Here is a 21,779-nt window from a genome sequence, read left to right as displayed (position 1 = left end):
CTAACATCTTGGTGCCAGATACCACACCACACCTTTAGGGGTCTAGTGGTGTCCATGCCTCGATGAGTCAGGGCTACATTTACATTTATGCATTTAGCAGACACTTTTATCCAAAGCGACTTAAAACTCAGGAGTACAGGAAGCGATCCGTGAAGAAGAGGCAAAGAAAACGCAAAACGTGCCCTAAATACCAAGATTTGTATACTAATCAGAGTAGCAAAAACCAGAAAACGGAAGAAGAAAAGAGAAATAGAGGAGGAAGAGGGTTTTTTTATGATAAGATTAAGTGCTCATGGAAGAGATGAGTTTTTACCTGTCTTTTGAATGAAACGAGTGATTCTGTCGTGCATATGGAGGACGGAAGATCGTTCCACCAACCAGGAACAATGAAAGAAAAAATCCTGGAGAGGGATTTCATGCCTCTCTGTGATGGTACCACAAGCCTTCGCTCATTTGCGGAGCTAAGGCTTCTGGTGGGGGTGTAAACTCGTAGGAGTGAGTCGAAGTATGCGGGTGCTGAGCTTGTGGAAGATCCATAAGCAAGAGTCAGAGCTTTGAATTTGATTTGGGCAGCGAGTGGTAGCCAATGCAGAGAGATGAAAAGGGGTTTGACATGAGCCATTTTGGGCTCATTGAAGACAAGACGTGCTGCAGCGTTCTGGATCATTTGCAGCGGTTTGATTGCACAAGATGGAAGAACAGCTAGAAGCGCAATGCAATAGTCAAGTCTAGAAATGACCAGGGCTTGGACAAGAAGCTGTGTTGCATGCTCTGTAAGGAACGGTCTGATTTTCCTGATGTTGTGCAATGCAAACCTGCATGACCGAGCTGTCTTTGAGATGTGGTCTTTGAAGGACAGCTGGTCATCAAAGGTTATGCCAAGATTTCTGATCGAACCTGAAGGGTTAATCAAAGATGAACCTAGCTGGATGGTAAAATCGTGTTGTATGGTGGGATTAGCAGGGAAAACAAGCAGCTCAGTCTTTGCTAAATTGAGCTGCAGGTGATGTTTTTTCATCCATGCCGAGATGTCCACCAGACAGCTTGAGATTCGTGCAGCTACTGTGGGATCATCTGGTTGAAAGGAGAGGTAGAGCTGTGTGTCATCAGCATTGCAATGATATGAGAGGCCATGTGCCTGAATGATGGGTCCCAGTGATGTAGTGTAGATGGAGAAGAGGAGAGGTCCGAGCACTGAGCCCTGAGGAACCCCCGTGGTCAGTGGATGTGTTTTGGATACCTCTCCTCTCCAGGCAACCTTAAAAGACCTACCTGTGAGATAGGACTCAAACCAGTGGAGAAGAGTCCCTGTGATGCCCAGTGATGAGAGGGTGGATAGAAGAATCTGATGATTCAGTGTCAAAGGCAGCAGATAGATCAAGGAGGATGAGGACTGATGATTTGGATGCAGCTTTAGCCAGCCGCAGGGCTTCAGTAACTGACAATAATGCCGTCTCAGTTGAGTGGCCCTTTTTGAAACCTGACTGGTTTACGTCCAGTTGATTAGACTGTGAGAGGAAAGATGAGACCTGGTTGAAAACCAGTTTCGCTATGAATGGTAGGATAGAAACAGGTCTGTAGTTCTCTACAAGTGATGTGTCTAATGTGGGTTTTTTAAGCAGTGGTGTTACCCGAGCCTGCTTGAATGTGGTAGGGAAGATGCCGGTGCAGAGAGATGTGTTAATGATGTGTGTGAGTGCTGGTAAGAGTGTAGGGGAGATGGCTTTTAGAAGTTGTGAGGGGATGGGATCTAGAGGGCAGGTGGTGGCTGGAGAGGAGAAGTTTAGATACTTCAGTCTCAGTGAGTGAAGAGAAGGAGGAGAGAAAATGTTTGGCAGAGGATGTGGCTTATTTAAAATTGTGTGTGTGTGGAGGTGGGAACTGACTGCTGATGCTTGTGGTTTTAAATGTGAAAAAATGGGCAAGATCATCTGCAGAGAGAGATGTGGTGGGAGGTGATGGAGGGGGACAGAGGAGAGAGTTAAAAGTTCTGAAAAGTGCATGTGTCTGAGGTGCTGTTGATTTTGTTGTGGAAATATGAGGATTTAGCTGCACTCTAAAAAAATTTGGGTAGAAAACAACGCAATGTTGGGTCAAATATGGACTAACCCACCAATTGGGTTGTTTTAACCCATCGATTGGGTTGTCTTTAGCAAATATTTAACCCAACCGCAGGATTAAAACAACCCAATCGCTGGGTTAAAACAACCCAATTGCTGGGTTAGTCCATATTTGACCCAACATTTTTTAGAGTGTGTATGGACATCACGTGAGAAGGAAATGAGCAAAGATTGATACTAAAAATCTAAACTAGAACTACTACTAAAACTAGAAATCTAGACGCACCCTAGCGGCAGCAAATCTAATCTACCGCGAGTGTCGTCTAGCAACTCTCAATACCCTTCTGAGCTGTAAAAGCCAAACTCTGGTCAGGCCAATCACATCGTGTATAGAGTCAGTGGGCGGGGCTTAACATAATGACGGCCGAGTTGCGCTTGCGTGCTTCTTGTAAACACAGAAGCTGTCGAATGGTGGTCTTTCAAATCAACTTTGACCGCGACTCTGGAAGATTTAGAGTTAAGTTTTTCTCTGAGAAAAGAACAAAGAACAGCACTGAAGTCATTCTTAAAAAGAGAAGATGTGTTCGGAGTTTTGCCGACGGATATGGTAAAAGTTTAATCTCTGCTCTGCTTCACCTTCGTTTCTCTGGTTGGTTGTAGCACTATCCTATCGCGTGCAGAGGGAGTTTGAAAGACAACCGTTTATCCCGCAACTCGGATTGAGCCCTGTCAATGGTGAGTTTCCAGACCAAACATCTTGATGTGGGTCTGGCTTGTCAGGCTAGGTCAGGGCTGTTTTGGCAGCAAAAAGGGACCAACACAATATTAGGTCATGTGTCATAATATTATGCCTGATTGGTGTATATTCTTATGTGATAATAATTATTAATATTGTAAGGGAGAATAGGCTTTAAGGAGGAATGTCTGGCTTGATCCCAGCAGGGCTGTCTATTACGGAGTCCAGCAGTACAGTTCCATTTGACCACTTTTTAGTCCACAGAACAAATGAACGTACATAATCTATGAGTGTGATTGGGTTTCTAGACAAAACAGAAATACAAACACTTCAATAAAGATAACACTTAGGCTATTCAAAATACACAAGCAAAAGATAGCCTACACAATATAAACAAAGAAACAATGGAAAATAACCATTACTCTTGACCACACACTACAAACATCAGATAGCTCCAAAGTGGCAGTGTATAGCGAATCAGTGCAGGCGTTATTATATCAGAACCAATCAGCACACAGCTGCAGTGATTAATCAAACCATGGCTGGACAAATGTTATTGGGTAATCTTAATAAGGCAAACAAGGAAATGGACTGTAAACACTGACAAAAATAAAAGAAATAATAATCTTTAATACAATTATGTTTAAGTTAATGATATTAAATTAATCAAATACAGTTGCAGGAAGAAGTCTTATCTGCATAAACTCGTGAAATTTTGTTGAAATAATGTTTGAGAACATTCGAAAAGCAAAAGGAATTTATGATGCTTTAGGTGTAGAAGGCCAAACCGGGTTTTATGTTAGTTACGCTTTTCATGCATTAAACCCCAGATACTTATCATCAGACTAACCCTTATCTTGGATAAACATGTTTCCAGTTTTAGAACAGATAACCCACATCCTGTCAAGTGAATCAAAAACTCCAGCAAAGACTTTCCCAGTCTTCAGGCTCTGTGATATTACAAATGATTCAAAAAATTAAATTTTACTGCATTCATTATTGGCCCCACAGAAAGATTAAAACAGTTTTTTTTTTTTGTTAAGTCATTATTGGATGCATAAAACGCCGTGACATCACCTCTGATGCCACTAGAATGCCGTTAATGCACATCACCTGTTAAAAGCGACACAATTTTGTACGTGCCACATCTGCAAGAGGATGTTTTAATGTGCCGCGGCCCATGCTGCATTAGGCCGGATCGAATTTAAGTGAGTGTGTGTGTGTGTTTGTTTGCTGAGGAAGTCCACTTTGTGGCAGATGAGACGGTTCCACCTGAGCGCAGTCAATAAAGAAGACACTATGATATTTGTTGAGCTTTTAACAGGCTTTTAAACCCTTGTTGTCTGCTGTTAAATGATTTCTGAAGATCCGCCGATATGGAAGAAAACATACTTTGAAGTTTCCTCCGGTCGCAAACGTAAAATATTTTGTAAAACGTCATAATTAGCTTCTTCTTCTTTTTTTCTTTTTTTAAATCTGTGCCACAGTTTAATTGCGCCACAAATTTAAAGATCTACTTCCGAGAATGGTTGTAAACTGGCTAAAAATGCCCCAAAGCCTTTTAATGTTTCCGACTGTTTTCTGTGACATCACATCTTTCCTTGCAGGAGCCTTTCTCTGACGTCAGTGGCATCAGCATGTTTAGCCCTGATTGGTCAAAACTGAAGTCATCCTGGTACTTTGACTCGCTAATCGTAAAATTAGCATTATAATTACAGTAAGCGCCTGCCTCGAACACATGGATGTGACCTTTCACTCCTATTCAATAAAAATCTTTTGTGAAATCTGTCTTGGTTTACAGCCCTTGACAGTGGGAAAGAGTACATTGCCCTTAATCTTATCTTGGTGTTATATTATCTTGAATTCTGAAGCCTGTGTTTCATTATAAATTATTTTTTAAAAACACTGAAGGCAGTGTTTCATATAAATAAGTTATCTTTGCATATCGATAAATTCATGCAACTCTTCTCTGATGACGAGTTTACTGACGTGAGGGCGGGGCATCCTGTCACTCACACGAGATCGACCAATAGCAAATCACAACCAATCAAACAATTTCCCACAGACAAAATCAAGCCCTGCCCTACATTATTTCTTGTTTGTGAAGCGATTCCACGCAGATCTACACCACAATAGCGAAGAAAATGCTATCGCAACTTCTGTTTCATGCCAACAATTTAACAATTCTATTTTAAAATTCTGTATGTATTTGTACACTTATTTGAATGAAAACTTACGAGTTTTAGAAAAAAGTAAACATGAAATGCTACCCCAAAGTTAACTATCATTGGGGAGTAAGCAAGATTGTATAAAAAAAAAAATCCTACAAATTCATACGAATTAGTCACCAATTCGCCGAAATGTAAAATAGTTACGAATTTCGTGAGATTGCAAGAAAAGAAAAAATCTTAGAATGTTTTAAACGTTCAGAGAACATTAATTGTGCCCCATTAGGCATTTTCAAATATTACTTTTTATGCAGTGTGTAATATAGCTGTCTCTGAATGTAAAAGTCAAAAGTTTACGATAAATAAAGTTATTGTCTCCCAAAAGTAAGAATCGACTCTGAACCGCCTAAATGAGTCATCAGGAATTCCTGTGTCTCACTTCCGTGACCTGTATATGTAAAGCGGTATCACATTTGCATAAAGCCCGTCTATGGTCTTCTATTGGCTGCACGCAAATAACATCTACTTTGACCCGCCCTCAAACCTTGTAGCTGGTTTATGTTGTGTACATGTCGAGAAGACGCTGCTTTCTGCTATGCAAAAGTAAATTATCTTTGTAAACACTTCCGAAGAATGAGGTTATGAAGAGTCAGTGGTTAAAATGACCACAGTGATACAACAGCAGTATAACCCTCTGACGACTGCTTCTCAAATCTCTGTGAGGTCTAAATGGGATTTACAAAACGCTTATCAATGGGACAGGACCCAGTTTATTTGGACCAACTTGCTCCTCAGAATCTCAACCTGTAAGTATGATTAATTATTGACGTCTATATTTTCTACCAGGTGTAGTTTTGTGTTTTATATTGTGTAGGCCTTAGGCTAACCGGCTAGCTCACGTTATACTCTCTTAAATATTTCTGCTATGTGTGCCCACTATTACCTAAAACTGTCTATTAATGCAGATTATCTGTCATTCTTACTACTTTGTTTAAAGATGAAGGACAAACAAGATTTGTTTAGAAAACTTAAATCAGTCATTCACGTTAGTGCTAACTTGCGCGTTGTTATTGATACAGATAAAGATACGGTTCCTGCATGTGCACCGTAATAAATTAGAAATATACACGAGTTTGTTGATGGACAAGCACTTGTTAATGCTGTTGGTGAGGAATTACAGCTGTAACATCTCATAATATACCTCATACTGAAGTCCCTTCAGGTAATTTTCCTCGGCGGCCATCTTTGAAAAGCCTCTTGGGCAGGCAAGTCCAGCTCCTATGTCTTTGAATGGGGAAACATCAACTGTCTCATAAACTTTGCTGATAAACATGCGAATCATGACAAAAAGAACTGCATTTTTCAGCCTGGATGAGGCTAATGCTCAATCCTAAACACGTCTCAGAAGACACTGCCTGTTTCTATAGCAACCAGAGCTTCTAAGGCTCCTGCAGTGACACGATGGGTTTCCTAATCAATGATTGGCCATTTCATTTAGAAAGCCCCATTTCTTTTCCTCTTTTTTTTATTATTTCCAAGGAGATACTAAAAATTGCCAGGAAAGTCCTGTCATCAAATTTCCCTACAGCTCCCTCAGGCTAGTTGTTCAACAGTTGTTCTTTCCTCTGTAGCTTTAAATGATTTTGAACACCATAAACAGTCATTGACTCTGGACAAACCACAACTACACAGTGCACGACTGCAATCCACAGTTATGAAATAACATTGAACACCACACCCAAAGGAAGCATATGCTTAGCCACCAAAATAAATAAATACACTCTCTGACAATCTTTCAACGAACACAAAAATGAACAAGGAATGGAAAATCATGCGGTGCATCATGCTTCATGCCAAAAAAAAGTTCTGAATCATAATATTTGGGAATAAATGTCTAATGTGGGAGGAAGCCTCTTTTGACTTAATAAGAATGTTTACACAAAGTAGAAACTTATGTGATATCTATTTCCAGTATGGCCGACATGATTTTAAGAATTGCTTTTAAAGATTTAATTAATTTATTTATGTTTGTATGTTTTTAAACCTTAAAAAATTGAACCAGGGAATTTGATTTCATCATGGGAATGTGGACGGCAGTAGTGAGGTCAAACACACGCTTCATCTCCTTTGAAACACCTCGAGGAGGAAGTGCGCATATGTGTCCTCTCACATTATTTATTATTTGCTTTATCAATGACCATCATAAATGTAATGGTCTGAGAGGCAAATATAGGCCCTGCTGTAAAACTGTCAGAAAAAGGCTGTTACAGTATGTGCGAGGGAATGCCGGCTTTCTGTAAGGCTATCGCTCATATGCAGTAAATTACACTGTTTTTAGGTCAGAAAAATGTTATGCCTCCTGTATTCCATTCTGTTTATACCCAGCTAACACATTTTAGTATTCCCAGAACGTTAGTTTAGGTTTCAAAATGTATTTTTTTGGTTCCCAGAAGGCTTTTCTACGGTTTAGTTTTGGTTAGCCAGGAAATAGAATGTTCTTTTTTGGATTGTAGAATGTTATTCTTACGTTACAAGTTCCCCTAACGTTATTTTAATATTGCTCTAATGCTATGTTAACATTCCCCCAATGTTGCCCCAAAGTTTTTCTAACATTATTTTAATGTTCCCCAATGTTATTTTAACATTACACTAACATTATTGTGATGTTTCCCTGACGTTACTATTATAATGTTCCTCTCAATCATCTAGCGCAGGGCAGGGGTTTTCAAACTTTATGATGCCAAGGACCCCCACATATGAAAAGCTTTAATGAGGGACCCCCCTTCCTAAAATCCATCAATATATGTGACCATAGACCACAAAAAAGGGGCAGTTTTTTAAAATAAAGATTTATAAATATAACTTTATAGAACATGATCTTTACTTAATATCCTTATGATCTTTGGCATATAAGAAAACTATATAATTTTGACCCATACAATGAATTGTTGGCTATTGCCACAAATACACCTGACTGGTTTTGTGGTCCAGGGTCACATTTTTATGCATGAAAAAACATTTAAACTGTTAGATAAATAGTAAGTGTGACGATATAAATACCAATAGCCAATTGGCTATACTTAATGTTGAATGTATAAACCTGAAGAAGAACATTTCCTATATAAAATTATTTGTATAAGCAACTTTTTTAAATGTACGCAAGCATGCAGCTACGTACTGCGTTAAGAATACTGCTTTACAACCCCAGAGAACAAGATAAAGGAGACTAGAGTGAGAAAAACTCACTAGCAAACATATACAAATCTTAAATTCAGTTAGAATGTTCGGTAGACTTTAACCATTTTTGCTTTTCTTTTTATTCCCTGAAATTTTCTGAGGACCCCTTTGAACCGTCTGGAGGACCCCTGGGGGTCCCCGGACCCCAGTTTGAAAACCCCTGATCTAGCGTACCTGCAACCGGTGTGGAAGATGTATGAATGGCAATAATCAGTATTATATATTCAGACCATGTCTTGTTTTTTTATTGTTTAATTAATAAAAATAACTTATGCACATCAACCATCGGAAGATTGCATTTGTCCATAAGTTGTATTATATTCCATAAGGTGCACACTTCTTCAGCACACTCAATCAGACTCACACAATGATTTTTAAAATATGAAATTTATTCACAGACATAAAGAAATTAATAAACAATTGGTTTTACATTTATTTATTGTTACCACTGAATTGTACAGTTAAGCCTGACTTACTTCTTTGGGTCCATCAATGAAAACTTCTCAATGGGCAAGGGCCAAATTATGATGGCTAGACAGTTCAGAGCATCTCCAAAACTGCAGCTCTTGTCGGGTGTTTCCGGTCTGGAAAAGTGGTCAGTATCTATCAGAAGTGCTCCAAGGAAGAAATGTGGTGGAACTAGTGACAGAGTCATGGGTGGCCAAGGCTCACTGATGCACGTGGAGAGACAGTGAAGGCTGGCCCATGTGGTCTAATCAAACAGACGAGTTTCATGACTGGACCATGGAGCAATGAAAGAAGGTGGACTGGTCTGATGAATCAAGTTTTCTTTTACATCAAGTGGATGGCCAGGTGCGTGTTCGTCGCTTACCTGGGGAACACATGGCAAGGCAAGAAGGCAGTGTGATGCTTTGGGCAATGTTCTGAAACCTTGGGTCCTGCCATCCATGTGGATGTTACTTTGACACGTACCACCTGCCTAAACATTGTTGCAGACCATGTACACCTGTTCATGGAAACGGTATTCCCTGGTGGCTGTGGCCTCTCAGCAGGATAATGTGCCCTGCCACAAAACAAAAATGAATCAAGTATGGTTTGAGGAGCACAAGAGCGAGTTTGCGGTGTTGACTTGGCCTCCAAATTTCAATAAATCGAGCATCTGTGGGATGTGCTGAACAAACAAGTCCGATCCAATAAACCACATCCAATAAAATAAAAAAAGTAAATTACGCGAGCGGTTGGAGAAGCGTGTGCAGATAAGAAGCGCGCAATAAATGAATATAGCAACAGACACACTATTTGCTTTTTTCACTAGAACCCTGGTTTAATATTTTAGCTAAAAACTGGATTTATCTGATAATTTCAGAGCTCTGTATAATATCATTATATAAACACATCTGCAAGTTTTTAATTGGAAGGTTATTTTATGGTTAAACCTTTACTAATAATAAACTAAAATGAAAATGAAGGGACATCCGATTCATTTAGCGAATCGTTTGAGCGGTTTTCAAATAATCGAATCAGAAGATCGATTCATGATCCAGTCATCGCTCAAATATGTTCCTCTCCTTTTACTTTTTTAAAATATTTGTTTGTAGAACATGTTGGACCACTAACCAGTTAGGGCCTTGGTAGGCTAAATATTTAGAATAGCTGATTAATAACTGGAAAACTATTAAACATGTTACAAAACACAGCTACAGTTTCAAGTGAACAACAGGGAGTAGTATTTCTAACATTAATACTACTGTTAATTATTACCAACATTTATCATTTCCAGTTTTTGTACGATTGCTTTTGCTCATTAATGTGAATTGTTTCAAAAGATCGATTCCTGAATCGGATATCACTTAATGCATACACGCATCTTTCTCATTCATTATTATATATATATATATATATATATATATATATATATATATATATATATATATATATATATATATATATATATATATATATATATATATATATATATATATATTAATGTAAAACTTTCTGTATTGCATGAATATTTGAGGGCACTGGAATGATGGCATGTTGTGAAGGAAAGTGAATCAAACTCGAGGAAACTTTTTTCTTTAGTGCTCAAAACGTCTTAGCCTGCAGGCTGTTTAGTTCTGACATGCATAACGGAGAAATGACTGTCTCGCTGATTATGGGACCGCGTATTAGAGGAATGCGAACTTTAATCTGTCAGCACTTTATTGTTTCCTTAACAAGCAAAGTTGAGGTAATATTTAACACTCCTGCTCTGTTCGACTGCCCGGAGCGTCCGCGCGCAACAGAGACGCAGAATTGCGCTGGATAATATCGGAATTCTGAACCAAGACCCGCGCGCTTCACTCTAAGATGGTCAGTAAGTGTTAAAGAGTGCAAATATTGTGTACACAGTTTGTAAAAATGTGCTTTAACTTCTATAAGTGCACATTTTGGAGAGTAACCTGCCTATCATAAAGTGCTGTGTTTGCTGGCTATGTGTATGATTTTAATGCAGGTTTTATTTGATTTGGTTAAATTTATTGATTTATTTTTATTTTTTTACATGTTTTAGGAAATTGGGAAATGGCTTCTGGCAGCATGTGGGATCGTAGTGATCGTTGTCTTAATAGCTGTTCCAACCGCAATTTTCCTCAACGGTAGGTGTGATATGGATAATTTCATGCACGTTTATGTAGATAGGCCTTCTGCGTTTATAAATATGCCTTATGAAATCAATCTCTCTGATTGATAGCTCTTTGGCTCCTTCATTTTAAACTTGTATGTCAAACTGTCAGTCATACATTAAGTGTCACTCCATGAAGTGATACAGGACGACTGTCTGCGTTTATTGAGAGCTTACATCAAGTGTTTTCAGATTCTGAACGCGTTCTGTGCTTATCTGCGCCATTATCTTCCCTGAATCTGAACTTTGTCCAGATAATGATTTTACTTTTATAATGCACAAACACACGTGAGTTATACAACACACTCGCCGAGAAAAGCTTCAATAAATAACATATATCTTTGTATATCTATCTATCTATCTATCTATCTATCTATCTATCTATCTATCTATCTATCTATCTATCTATCTATCTATCTATCTATCTGTCTGTCTGTCTGTCTGTCTGTCTGTCTGTCTGTCTGTCTGTCTGTCTGTCTGTCTGTCTGTCTGTCTATCTATCTATCTATCTATCTATCTATCTATCTGTCTATCTATCTATCTATCTGTCTATCTGTCTGTCCATCTGTCTGTCTGTCTCTCTCTCTCAGAAGATAAAACTGAATCCCAGAGGACTTTTACTCTAGAAGATTACTTCAACGGCACCGTAAGAACCAAATCATACAACCTGCGCTGGGTCTCAGGTACTGGTTATTTACATATCAAATTTAGATTGGGCCTACTTTTATACTGTATATACTATGGTATTTACATAGTACCAAAAAAACGTGGTACCATGGTACTTTTTGTAAGTAAACTTCTGTAAGTGGATATTGACATATCTTGTAATAAAAGCAATCATTTCTGCACAATTTATGCACAATTTATCATGCAGATGATGAATATCTTCACAAGACAGGAGATGGCTCAGTGCTCCTGATCAACGCAGCCACAGGAAACGGACATGAATTCCTGAACCAACAGATATTTGTGAGAAATTTAGCATATTAGAACTTTTACCACATCTTCCTTTTTGTGGAAACACAGTAGAATGGCACATACTGGACAAATATGAACCATGACACAATATCTAAGCAATCAAACTTTTATTAGCTTGGTTTACTTTTGTTCCCCAATTGAAAGACATTTTTTTAAGCAACTGTATATCTAACTATCCAGAAAACCGTAGCAACAACATAGCAACACACTGAAAACCACCCTAGCATCAATGCAGCAAAAAATAGTTTTTACTTTTGTTATTAGAGTACCTTTTTCGGCGGGATGTTTTTTGAACTGTTTATAAGTCTGACAAGAGCATCTGCTAGATGGCTCAAATGTAAACGCACATTTGCATCGATCCTTTGAATGTACAGCAGTTGTCTGTCTTTGATGTTATCAGGCCCGTGTGGCAGCTTTCGATTACATGGTGTCAGCCGATCGAAAATACGTCTGTTTCCTGAGCAACTACACTAAGGTAATCAATCAAACGCTTTGATGAGTAATCAATTATTAATCATATCCTAAAGTTCAATGTTGCCTTTCTTCACCAGCAATGGAGACACTCGTACACTGCATCATATTCCATCTACGACCTGGAAAAAAGGTTTGTTTTCAAGTGTTTTTACTTAAAGGGATAGTTCACTTTGAAATTAAATTTTGATATGTTTTAGCTTACCTCATGGGCATCTGAGCTGTAGGAGTATTTGTTTCCCCAGTAGTTTTAATTTTGATCATTTTAGGTCAAACCGTTCTTGTCTGTGCCTCACATAATGGTCACCACCTCAAAGAGCATACACAGAGAAGTCCAAATGAAACAATCCCCCATCGTAAGTACACACTGATGGCCTAAGACACGAAACGAGCGGTTTGTGTGAGAAAACGAACAGTATTTATATCGTTTTTACCTCTTGTACACCACTACGTCCGACTGATCCGAGGGCGCGCGTGCGTGTTTCCTGTGGTGTACAAGGGGTAAAAACGAAATAAATACTATTTGTTTTCTCAGACAAACCGCTCGTTTCGACCTGCATTATGTGAGGCACAGACAAAAACGGTTTGACCTAAAATGATCAAAATTGAAACTACTGGGGAAACAAATACTCCTACATCTCGGATGCCCATGAGCTAACCTAAAACATATCAAAATTTAATTTCAAAGTGAACTATCCCTTTAAACAACTGGTCTGAGGTAGCTAACTGTTTATGCTAACAAATAGCAATCTATGGATCTCTATCATGTTTCATCAATGATCACTTTGTATTTATTGAAGGTGTCTAAATGGGTCTTTATTTCAGGGATTTTATAAATACAGATATCCCACATGATATCCAGTACCTAGCATGGTCTCCAACCGGCCACAAACTAGTGAGTACCCACCATAATGTCTTTTAGAAGATGTCATGTCATGTACATGCTGTAAAACCTTATCATTACTGTCTTTTTTAAAACTAGTTTATGCCATATCATCAGGTGATAAAAGTTAGTTCTTTCTGTCTATGAAGAATTTGGTTCACTAGCTAGCATATGCTAATACATGCTTTAAAATATTTTTAGTGCTAGCTAGCTAGCTAATAGTAGCAACACTAACTACATTTTTGACAGTAGTTGTAGCTTTTCCATTAACAAGCTAATTTTTCCAATAAATAATGTTGAACTGGTCTCCCAAACTAACTAGTGTAACTAACTAGGAACTATGCTGCTAACCTAAGCTAATGTTTCCCAATAATTAGCTCTGTAGCATTCAAAAAATATGTTTGCGCACAAATACTTTTTTTTGTAGTGAAACATTTAGTTTAATATTGCAATTAATTAATACAATATGGTGTTTGTGGTCCTTGTTCTCCACACTTTGCAGACATATTCCCAGCAGACATAAATGTATATTTTGTTTCGCAATCCATGCAGGCATTTGTGTGGAAGAATGACGTCTATGTGAAGGAATCTCCCAACTCCACATTCACACCGGTGACCAATGACGGAGCCCACAACCTGATCCTCAACGGCATCCCTGACTGGGTGTATGAGGGTAAGAGATGCATATTTAATGAAGCGGATGGATGTTAGCCAATCATAATAGAGGTCATTAACCTATTGAAGTCTTAAAGGAACAGTTCACCTAGAAAAAGAAAAAAACGTCTTACATAATCTGTTTTCCCTGTAGAGGAGATGTTCTCCACCAATTTTGCTTTGTGGTGGTCACCAAATGGGAGGTTTGTGGCGTACGCCAAATTTAATGACACTGAAGTCCACAATATCGAGTACACGTGGTATGGAGAAGGCCAATATCCAGATACTGTCTTCATACCTTACCCTAAGGTAAAGGTGCATCAAGTTTCACAGCACAAATTGTGATGTTAAAATATTGTACACGTTCTTGACGCTCCCATTCATTCGTTTCCAAGGCTGGAACCCCAAACCCAATTGTAAAACTGTTCGTCTTCGATACAAACTCATCCAAGTCTGAGGAAGTCCTAGTCCCCAGTGATGTTGGTGCAGGGTAAGGAGTTTTGGATGGGTTCTTCAGCCAGATGCAAAAGTAATTTGACCTAAAACGAGATGTTTTATCACAGAGAGCACTACCTGAGCACTGTTACGTGGGCCTCGAATGAGCGAATTGCAGTCCAGTGGCAGAAAAGGACGCAAAACTATGTCAGTTTGAAGACGTATGACTTCAACAGTGGCGCTTGGAGCGAAAGTTCACTGGTATGAGTATGACCAGCTTCAGTCAGTGTTTTTTGAAGTTGAACAGTAAATATTACCATAATATTAAACGTGTAGCTACATTATGCCTCCTTTAATAAATCAAAGCAACATTTTTGTCTTTTTTCTTGTGTTTTTTTCAACAGAGCCAGATTATCACAAGCAGTACGGGTTGGGTTGGCCGGGTATGAACTATTTATTTACATAATATCATATGATTTTGAATGCAATGTTGATTTGAGATAATATGTGTTTGTTTGTTGGTTTGTTTGTGTTGTTTTTTATAGTTCTCTCCAGATGAACCTGTCTTTCGGCCAGACGGCAGCAGCTTCTATTACGTTTTGAGTGACGAGGACCATTTTAAGCATCTTGTTTATTTCAGTGGAGTGAGTTTACAAGCTATAGAATACATTAATTTGATACAATTTCATATTCAACATTTATATTTATAATATATTTTTAACAAAAATCTTGTTTTATGTAAGGATCTACCGACCAGTTTTTTAGTAACCTATTTTATTTTGCATTCACCTAACTTCGAATTGAAGAAAAAGTAGCACATTGTTTATGATGAACATTTGCGGGGGGGTTTATATAATCCAATATTGTTTTCTAGACAGGAAAAACGTTCGTGACTAAGGGAAAGTGGGAGGTCACTAGCATCCTTAAGGTCACAAACAATGCCGTGTAAGTTACTTTACTAGATACGTCTCTCGTTGAGTGTCCGAGTTTCTTTTCTCAACTCTTTCCTCTGTTCGCGACAGATACTACGTGAGTAACGAACACAACGCGAGTCCAGGGCAAAGGAACGTTTACAAGTGAGTCTCATGGTCTGAAATCAAGCAGACATATTTATTGTTGAAAAATAAATACATTTTTTTTTTTTTTGCAGAATCACCATAAATGGCGCTACTCATTCAGAGAGGGAGTGTCTGACCTGTACCATCAATGCGGACCGCTGCAAATATAATTCTGCTCTCTTTAGCGCCGAAGGAACCTTCTACCTCATGAGTTGTTCTGGTACGTCATGTATATTCACTTTTTGGGTCTGTGCTTCTCTACATGCAAAGTACATAAATCACATATAAAATCAATGAAACGTTCCTAAGTCCTGTTATTTGTTTGTTTCCAAAGGGCCTGGACTGCCTCTGCATACACTGAGAAACAGCCGAGATGGAACAGGTAGGGCTAAGCATTAAAATCAACCACTTCATTGGTGCCATTAGCAGATAGTGCACAGATTAGCATAAGCGGTTAGCATAAATGGGTTCATATTCCATTAACTCTACAAAAAATTTTGATCACATTCCGCCACTTCTACTTATTAAATAAAAATTAATTAATTCATATTCATACATTTATATTTTCCTATATACATATTTATATACCTAATTAAATAATAAAATAAATATCCAATATCGTCTTATACAGATAAATATTAAAGTCTGATAACCTTCTATTTACGTTATAAATAAACAATTTGGACAAAATAAATACCATTATGGTGTAGCAATTAAAATGCTTTATTTTTTTATTAAAAATTAATAACCCTTTAAGAGCAATTAACAGAGTGAGTTTCTATGTATTCATGGATTAAAATTAGTTTCAATTTAATACTTAATTATATATATTTTTTGTCAAAATGGTATTCATTTATAATATGATTTATTGATTATCGGCCAATAAATGATCAGTTTGAATTGTTTTAATTCCTAGTACTGATTGAAGGCCCGTTCACAACAAGGATGATAACAATAAACAATAACAATAATGATAAAGATATAATTCTAAAAATCATTCTAAATATAAAAGAATTGGGTTCACACCACATCTATAACAATAACGGCACAGATTTTTTTCAGAATCTACCAGACTTTGAAGAGCTTGACCATTTAAAGGTGCAGTGTGTAACTTTTAGCTGCATCTAGAGGTGAGGTTGTGAATTGCAACCATCTACCGCTCACCCCTCCCTTTCGAAGCATGTAGAGATGCTACGGTGGCTGACACAGGACAAAAATGTCGTTGTCTGAGACAGCAGGGAGTAGCTAGTGTTCTGTAGTGCAGTTTGTCCGTTTGGGGCTACTGTAGAAACATGGCGGCGCAAAATGGCGACTTCACTGTAAGGGGACCGGTGGTGTATGTATATAGAAATGACTCGTTCTAAGGTAATAAAAACATAAAAGTTCTTTATACACCACTGAACACATAGTTATGTGTATTATATTTCATTTCTGTCAATAGATCCTCATAAATACTACACACTGCACCTTTAAATTATCAGACAACAAAACTGTGGCACATGCTTAGAATAACAGAATGATATCTTCCACTGGAGTTGATGGTTAGAGTTATCTTTATAGCTATCGTTCTTTGTGAGTGGGCCTTAATTCATTTCTCAAAACATTTTTAGAGGTGAGAGTTCTTGAAGACAACAGCCATTTGGAAAATACTCTGCAGAATATCGCAATGCCATCAGTTACACACGGCACGCTGAAGATCGGAGAGTTCGGTAAGGCTGAATCTGCAGGATAATTTAGAAACTATGTTAGTTCCAAATCCTAATCTTATGTTTTTCCCCCTCAGAGCTTTGGTACCAGATGATTCTGCCTCCCAAATTCGACAAATCCAAAAAATATCCTCTGCTTATTGACGTGTAAGCTAGCTGCCTTTTTTTGTGATCTGATTTTAAACTCTTCGTCTGGGTTTGATGGCCACTACAGTCTTGGTTCCTTCATATCCTGTAGATACGCGGGCCCCTGCAGTCAGAAGTCAGATTTCCGGTTCAGGGTCGGATGGTCCACATACTTGGCCAGCACGGAGAAAATAATCGTGGCCAGCTTTGATGGTAGAGGAAGTGGTTACCAAGGAGACAAAATCATGCATGCCCTCTACAAACGACTCGGCACTTATGAAGTCGAGGATCAGATAACGGCTGCTAGGTACAAATATGTGTCCACACAGCTCTCAAGTGAATAAGTTTAGATGTAATTTGTGCTCCAAACATGAATGATTTATCAAACCATGGGTCTTGTAGCGTAGAGGTCAGCTGTTTCTTTACCAGGCAATCTGACATTTTCACCTAGCGGATGCAAGTTGTAGATGCATTACAATGGTGAAAAAATCTAATTGACTTACTCTGAAGGATCCACATCTCCTACTTTGACTTGATCAAGTAGGCAACTACCAAGATCACCCTGGTAACTACTTAGCAACACCCTAGCAACCACCCAGAACACCATGGACACCCCCTGGCAACCCCTACCAATGCCCTAACAACCACCTAAAACACCTCAGAAATCACTTAGCAAACATACTCTAAACATCCTGGAAACCATCAACAATGTCCTAGTCACCACCTAAATCACCATGGCAACACCCTAGCAACCACCCAGGACACCGTGAAAACCATTTATCAACACCCTTACAACCACCTAGAACATCTCAGAACACTTTGGAAAGCACTTAGCAACATACTAGAAACCATCCAGAACACCTTGCATACGAATCTGCAACTGTCTACACAGAACACCTTGGAAACCATATAGCAATGCCCTGGAAACGATAAAGCAATGCCCTGGAATCCATATAGCAATGCCCTGGAAACCATATAGCAATGCCCTGGAAGCCATATAGCAATGCCCTGGAAGCCATATAGCAATGCCCTGGAAACCATATAGCAATGCCCTGGAAGCCATATAGCAATGCCCTGGAAACCATATAGCAATGCCCTGGAAACCATATAGCAATGCCCTGGAAGCCATATAGCAATGCCCTGGAAGCCATATAGCAATGCCCTGGAAACCATATAGCAATGCCCTAGCATCCACGTAGAACACCTAGTATCATCCTAGCAACTTAACAGTGTCTCAGCAATGATCTAAAAACCTTGGAAACCAATTAGCAACACCCTAGAAACCATCGAGAACACCCTGGATTCCACCTAGCAACACCATAAAAACCACCTAAATCTAGCAACTGGTCAGAACACCTCAGATACTATTTAAAAACACAATACTAACAACCCAGAACCACCTAGCGACACCCTAGCAACCATCTAACAACTTCACAATACCCTCGAAACCACCCAGATCACCCTGGAAACCATCTAGCAATGCGGTGCTATAGGAACCTCTTAGAAGACCCTAGCAATACCCTAGAAATGTTCTAATATCTCTACAGTAAAAGCAAAACAAACAAAAAACTAGAAACCGGTCACTCTTATTTTAATTATATATTACAATGGATTTAATTTACATTTGCAATTAACTGATTAAAAATGACATGCTGATATTGTTCATTCATCTTTAGACAGTTTATCAACATGGGCTTCATAGATAAAAACAGGGTTGCCATCTGGGGATGGGTAAGTTTAAATATTTGTTCTAATATCATGAACCTAACAAACGTGTTTTGTTTTGATTGCAAAGAAATCTTTTTTTTATGTTTTGATCAAATGAATGACAATTTCATATTTTGTTGTGTAATGCAAATGCTTTTCAGCCACTTTATGTCTAATCCTGTGTTTGCGATGCAGTCTTATGGTGGTTATGTCACTTCGATGGTCCTGGGAGCTGGAAGTGGAGTTTTTAAATGCGGCATGGCTGTCGCTCCGGTGTCTAAATGGGAGTATTATGGTATGTAGAAGTTAACAACCTAATCTCAGTGTGCTTTCAACTTTGTTTTCACCCCAAATTCTTTGATGTCATGAGATAAGACAGTTACTGTAACTTCCACCAGACTCGATTTACACTGAGAGGTACATGCTCACGCCGGCGGAGAATCAGGCCTTTTATGATGTAAGTTGTACTATTAAATTCTAAAATTGTCTGACTAATATCTGTGGTTTTCCCATAATGACGTCAAAGACAACTTTGAGTCAGTCCTAGAATAACTCACGAGAGGAAAGCACAAGCGCTGCGTCACAGAGGGATAATGGGATGTTATTATTCTTGCAGAATTCCACAGTGACAGGAAGAGCCAAGAACTTTAAATCGGTCCAGTACCTTCTGGTGCACGGCACCGCTGACGGTGAGATAAGACATCTCTCTCTCTCTCTCTCTCTCTCTCTCTCTCTCTCTCTCTCTCTCTCTCTCTCTCTCTCTCTCTCTCTCTCTGTCTCTCTGTCTCTCTCTCTCTCTCTCTCTCTCTCTCTCTCTCTCTCTGTCTCTCTGTCTCTCTCTCTCTCTCTCTCTGTCTCTCTGTCTGTCTCTCTCTCTCTCTCTCTCTCTCTCTCTCTCTCTCTCTCTATATATATATATATATATATATATATATATATATATATATATATGTATATATATATTGCAGCTGATCGCAAAATTATCATACAAATTTAAATAAAAATAACTGTATTGCCAGTGTGAGTCATTTTAGTACAAATATATATATATATATATATATATATATATATATATACACACACACACACACACACACACACACACACACACACACACACACACACACACACACACACACACACACATATATATTTACAAGCTTTTATTTTAGATGCAATTAATTGTGATTAATCGGTTTGTTTTTTTCCTGTGCTTTTCTATCGCTGTTTTCAGATAATGTTCACTTCCAACAAGCTGCTCAGATCTCCAAAGCGCTCGTGGATGAACAAGTGGACTTTGATGCAATGGTAATTCATGCAAATTTATTCTAATCAATTTTTGTATATAATGAATACATATACACACACTTATACATCAATTTACAATCAAATTATTCAAAACATATAGTTGTTTCATTTACTCTTTATTTATTATTATTGAGCTGTAAATGAGCTCAATAACACTGCAAAACATTTATAATAATTGAATTAGTAATTATTGTTTAAAATAGTAATAGATACAGTTTTTTGCATGCCAAATATATATATATAGAATATATATATTCAGTATATGGTGTTCTGTTGTGTCTCTGTCAGTGGTACACTGATGATGACCACAGTCTCGGCGGATCGGCCAATCAGCACGTGTACACGCACATGAGTCACTTTCTGAAAACCTGCTTTGCTTGAAGTTGTGAAACTTTCCACCCCGACGCCACGGCACTGAATCAGCGTTACTTCCAGACCACTTCACACTCTTAAACGCGTCAGGCGTGTGCGATCCGAGATGAATCCGCAAGCATCTGTGCAGCTTCTGTACTCTGCTGCAATAACGGATTGATTTATTCACGTTTTATCACTTTCAAATGTACTGTATGAACAACTGAGTCATGAACCTTTAGTAGTACATCGGAGAAAAAAAAAAGCAAAGAAATACTTGCTGGATAAACATGAAGCTTGATGAGCTAGCTAAGGAAGGAAAAATATTAAAACATTAAAATTAAAAAAGTTTCAAGTTTAATTATTTATTATTATTTTTAATAAATTTTGTAAGCTGGGGAGAGCAATATTGTGTGTTTTCCATGTCAGGTTCATTGCCACCTTTTAGTTTCATGTATAGAACACCAAGATAGTTAAACAATATACTTCAAATATTTTGATTATTAAAGTCAGAAAGAGTAATACATTTAAAAAATATATATTTTCACACTTGAAGTTAACTGCCATCAAGCTTTGTCGAGTGTCAAGTAATCATACAAGTTTTTAAGTAAATATTTATTGTATGTGCCTTATAGTATAAGCCATAATTTGTATGAATATATTTAAGATATTTTCAATCTTTAATAAATTTTGACAAATGTATACTCAATTGTTTTGTGACTTCTTCTTTTTTTTAGAAGTTTACACTTTACATATTCAAAACTTTTTGACTTCAAGAATTATGAAAAAAATCTAAACTTTTTACAAGCCCACAAAAAGTCTATTTTTAAACTTAAACTTGTTAATAAACAAGTAATTATATGGTCCTGATTTCATTTTCATTCACACATTTATTAAAACAGTTTTAAATTAATTAAATACATTGTTTCCAAATAATTTAAAAGCTATTAATAAATGTAATAATTTATTATTAATAAATAAATGTATATTTAAGCTATTAATAAAATGTAATAATTTATAATAATTTATCAATGAGATACTACACTGTAAATTTTGTTTTGTTTTTTGTCGGTTTAACTTGAAAAAGTAAGTAACCTGGTTGCTTTAAAATTTTGAGTTTATTAAAAATAAAAATTTGAGTTGATACAATGAAGGAAATTTGTTTAATAAATAGAAACTCAAAATATTATTGTATCTGAACCATAAAAAAATGGATAAATCATGAAAATAGCACTATATGGCATGTTTCACTGCGTCATCAGAAATAAAACACAC

At 37.7% G+C, this 21,779-nt stretch overlaps 2 protein-coding genes across 3 annotated transcripts in view; one reads left to right on the top strand and one right to left on the bottom strand.

Moving 5' to 3' along the window:
* The window catches only part of LOC137040223 (uncharacterized), a 192,170-nt gene that overhangs the window by 6,632 nt on the left and 163,759 nt on the right, over nt 1-21,779 (bottom strand). Inside the window, exon 1 of one of the 2 annotated variants that reach the window (XM_067415682.1) lies at nt 6,166-8,413. The exons of the other annotated variant lie outside the window; for it this stretch is intronic. The gene's annotated coding sequence lies outside the window, so the exon portion shown is untranslated. Of the gene's footprint in view, nt 1-6,165; nt 8,414-21,779 lie in introns of those variants that run through there. 2 annotated transcript variants of the gene reach the window in all.
* On the top strand, nt 10,306-21,171 carry dpp4 (dipeptidyl-peptidase 4). Its single transcript, XM_067414776.1, has 26 exons — nt 10,306-10,517; nt 10,717-10,801; nt 11,418-11,510; nt 11,702-11,796; nt 12,206-12,280; nt 12,357-12,409; nt 13,102-13,171; nt 13,712-13,832; nt 13,968-14,122; nt 14,209-14,303; nt 14,377-14,509; nt 14,653-14,691; nt 14,794-14,892; nt 15,123-15,193; nt 15,271-15,324; nt 15,399-15,526; nt 15,641-15,688; nt 16,917-17,015; nt 17,090-17,159; nt 17,251-17,445; nt 18,815-18,869; nt 19,041-19,140; nt 19,244-19,302; nt 19,462-19,534; nt 20,080-20,153; nt 20,442-21,171. The coding sequence occupies exons 1-26, from the start codon at nt 10,515-10,517 to the stop codon at nt 20,532-20,534; spliced, it is 2,235 nt and encodes a 744-aa protein (XP_067270877.1). The 5' UTR covers nt 10,306-10,514; the 3' UTR covers nt 20,535-21,171.

Source organism: Pseudorasbora parva, chromosome 14 (genome assembly GCF_024679245.1).
Source record: "Pseudorasbora parva isolate DD20220531a chromosome 14, ASM2467924v1, whole genome shotgun sequence".
Classification (NCBI taxonomy): Eukaryota; Metazoa; Chordata; class Actinopteri; order Cypriniformes; family Gobionidae; genus Pseudorasbora; species Pseudorasbora parva.
Note: the sequence above shows the minus strand (reverse complement) of the source record. Positions and strands in the feature narration are given on the sequence as shown.

What these genes read in the sequence shown, in the direction of transcription:
- dpp4 (XM_067414776.1), top strand. An exon ending in CCCTGACTGGGTGTATGAGG is followed by an intron (nt 13,833 to 13,967) that starts GTAAGAGATGCA and finishes TTTTCCCTGTAG; the next exon opens with AGGAGATGTTCTCCACCAAT. An exon ending in CTACCTCATGAGTTGTTCTG is followed by an intron (nt 15,527 to 15,640) that starts GTACGTCATGTA and finishes TTGTTTCCAAAG; the next exon opens with GGCCTGGACTGCCTCTGCAT.